The following is a 2842-nucleotide window of genomic DNA, read 5'->3' as shown; positions in this document are numbered from 1 at the left end:
ATATATGATTTAATTTTAGGTGGAGAATCAGTCATAATTATTGCAAGTCAACGTTTTTGTTGTTTTATACATTGTCATTGTTTGCTGAGAGCGTAAAAATTGGGCACGAGGAGCTGATTTTGTTCACACTAAGTACGTTTTCCTTAAATGATTTGATTCCAATAGATAATTAAGGGGAAACTTGGAAAATTGTATTTAAGCTTAATAAAAATAAATGTTAAGTCATATTATTGTTATGCTACTATGAATACAAGCCAAAGAATATAATTGAATAAAAAAAAATGTTAAGTCATATTATTGTTATGCTACTATGAATACAAGCCAAAGAATATAATTGATGATGTGCAATCAGACTTGGTGTAGATGTTAGTTATATGTTGGTGTGGCGCGCTAGAGAAAAGGCAGTGAAATTTCTGAGAGGTGCACCACCTGATTCATACAATAAATTACTAGGGTACTTATATACACTGGATATGACTCATCCTGGTTCACATATTAGAATGGAAAAATCTCCTAAAAATGAGTTCACGTATTTGTATATACCGTTGTATGCTTTTATAAAGGGGTTCGATTACTGTAGACCCATCGTCGTTGTGGATGGCAGCCACCTAAAATCAGCATACACAGGGACATTCATCTCGGCTAGCACGTTGGATGGTGCAGGTTAGTCAGTTAAAAAAAATACATACAAGTTAGACTAACATAGAAAATGCTATCTTGATTTTTAAATACAACTGTAGTGATATTTTTTTCTGTATGCAATTGTATTTACATGACATATATTGCCACTAGAGTATGGTGTAGTTGATTCAGAGAATGATGTTGCTTGGTTGTGGTTCTTTGAGAAATTTAAGGTAGCTTATGGGGAACGGGAAAACATGTGCATCGTTTCAGATAGGAGTGGGAGCATCATCAAATCTGTATCCAGAGTGTATCCTATTGTACCCCATTTTACTTGTATATGGCATCTATGGAACAATGTATACAAGATATTCAAAAAGAGTCATGAGAAGTTGAGCGAGGTATACTTTTCAATGGCAAAAGCATACACCAAAGATGAATTTGATAGTATAATAGAAAAGGTGGAGAAAGTAGATATTCAGTTGAAATATTATTTGAAATTAGCTGGATACGAAAAGTGGGTTAGGTTGTACGTGCCTGTTAACCGGGGATGGACTATGACATCAAATATTGCTGAGTCAATCAATTCGGCACTTGTATGAGCAAGAGAATTGCCAATATATGACTTCCTAGAAGAAGTTAGGATCTGTTTGGACGTTGGAATTGCAGCAATCGAAAAGAAGCTTCACACACGTATACAATGCTTGGAAAAAAATATCAGGAGATTCATACATTGAATGAGGCACTGTCTACACGTATGACTGTAAGTTTTTTATAGTTTGCTATAATTACTTGAATTGACAAAATAAGATATATGAATCCATCATGTATTTATGCCTTGTTCGACCTGTAATAGTAATCTTCTACCTGCATATTTCTTAATAAACTTAGTGCTTGTATTCTGTTCTATCTAACAGTTGTATTCAACTGTATTTTGTATTAAAAATATTTTATTTACACCTAATATATGTATTATTGTTGTATTGAGTATATTTCATTGGTTGTATTCATTGGTTTTCTATTTGTATTGAGAGTATTTTATTGTATTTCACTGTATTTAACAAATAAACGTATTCACATTTATATTCTATTTAATAAATTGTGTTTGAATTCAGTATATTTCAAATATGTTTTTCTTGTATTCATTTATACTGTATGCAATCCATGTATTCATTGACAGATACATGTTTTGTACAAATGTCCAAAATTATAACGACCCAGCCGGTCGTTTTGAGCATTTACATTCCGTTCAGCTATTTAAAATCTTGAGCAGCATCGTATGATGTATTATGACTTGTGTGAATCATTGATTTTTGTTTTCAGGTTATTCGGAATAGATTTGGAAGAATGAATTTTATTGTTGAACCTTTAAGTTGGAACAGTTGACCAAAGTTGACTTCTGTGAATTTGACCCCAAGAACGGAGTTTTAATGGTTCTGTTAGGTCTGGATGGTGATTCTGGACTTGGGCGTATGCCAGGATTAGCATTTGGATGTCTCTAGAAGGTTTCGGCACAAATCCATGAAAGTTGAAAATTCGAAGGTTTGGAAAGTTTATAAGTTTGACCGGGGGTTGACTTTGAGGGTATCAGATTTGGATTGTGGTTCCGGGGTTGACTTTATTTCGAGCTGATTTGATATGTTTCGGCACGAGTTTTAAAAGTTGAAAAGTTTAAAGTTTATTAAGTTTGATTCAAGGTGCGATTCATCGTTTCGATGTTGTTATCCGTAATTTGAGGCTTGGAGTAAGTCCGTGTTATGATATGGGACTTGTTGGAATGTTCAGACGGGTTCCCGAGGGGCCCGGGCGTGCTTCAGATGGTATTCAGATCAGTTTCCTTCATTTTGGCACTGATGGTAGATGATGTTTGCTGGTGTTTCAAACATTCTTCGCGATCGTGAAGGTTGGGACGTGATCACATAGTGTATCAGAGGAGCCGGTCTTTTGTCCTTCATCACGTTCGCGCACCTTTGTGAGGTCTGCCTATCGCGTTCGTGACCTTATGACTGCTTTCGCATAGGGCAGAGATAAGAAGCTGGGACTAGGGAGTATGCCTTCGCATTCGCGAAGTAGCTTACGCAATTGCGTAAGGTGGGGTTGTTGTGAATCGCGTTCGCGAGGGCTATGCCGCAAACGCGTAGAGTATTTTGGTGGCAGATTATTTTTGTTCATCGCGAACGCGATGGATTTTTCGTGTTTGCGTAAGAGGAATGCCTGGGCT

General features: G+C 36.1%; 1 protein-coding gene across 1 annotated transcript; it reads left to right on the top strand.

Annotated features, from left to right (window-relative positions):
- Window positions 1–473: 473 nt before the first annotated feature.
- On the top strand, window positions 474–1223 carry LOC104087851 (uncharacterized). The gene is made up of 2 exons (XM_009592413.2): window positions 474–663; window positions 793–1223. Exons 1-2 carry the CDS (start codon window positions 474–476, stop codon window positions 1221–1223), a joined length of 621 nt encoding a protein of 206 aa, XP_009590708.2.
- The last annotated feature ends 1619 nt before the right edge of the window (window positions 1224–2842 follow it).

The sequence above is a fragment of the Nicotiana tomentosiformis genome, chromosome 11 (assembly GCF_000390325.3).
Source record: "Nicotiana tomentosiformis chromosome 11, ASM39032v3, whole genome shotgun sequence".
NCBI classification, from domain to species: Eukaryota; Viridiplantae; Streptophyta; class Magnoliopsida; order Solanales; family Solanaceae; genus Nicotiana; species Nicotiana tomentosiformis.
The sequence above is the reverse complement of the archived record's forward strand: the minus strand, read 5'-3'. Positions and strand labels throughout refer to the sequence as shown.

Coding starts and splice junctions, on each gene's coding strand:
- LOC104087851 (XM_009592413.2), top strand. CDS start 474: ATGACTCATCCTGGTTCACATATTAGAATGGAAAAATCTCCTAAAAAT. Junction 664..792: donor TAGCACGTTGGATGGTGCAG/GTTAGTCAGTTA, acceptor TATTGCCACTAG/AGTATGGTGTAGTTGATTCA.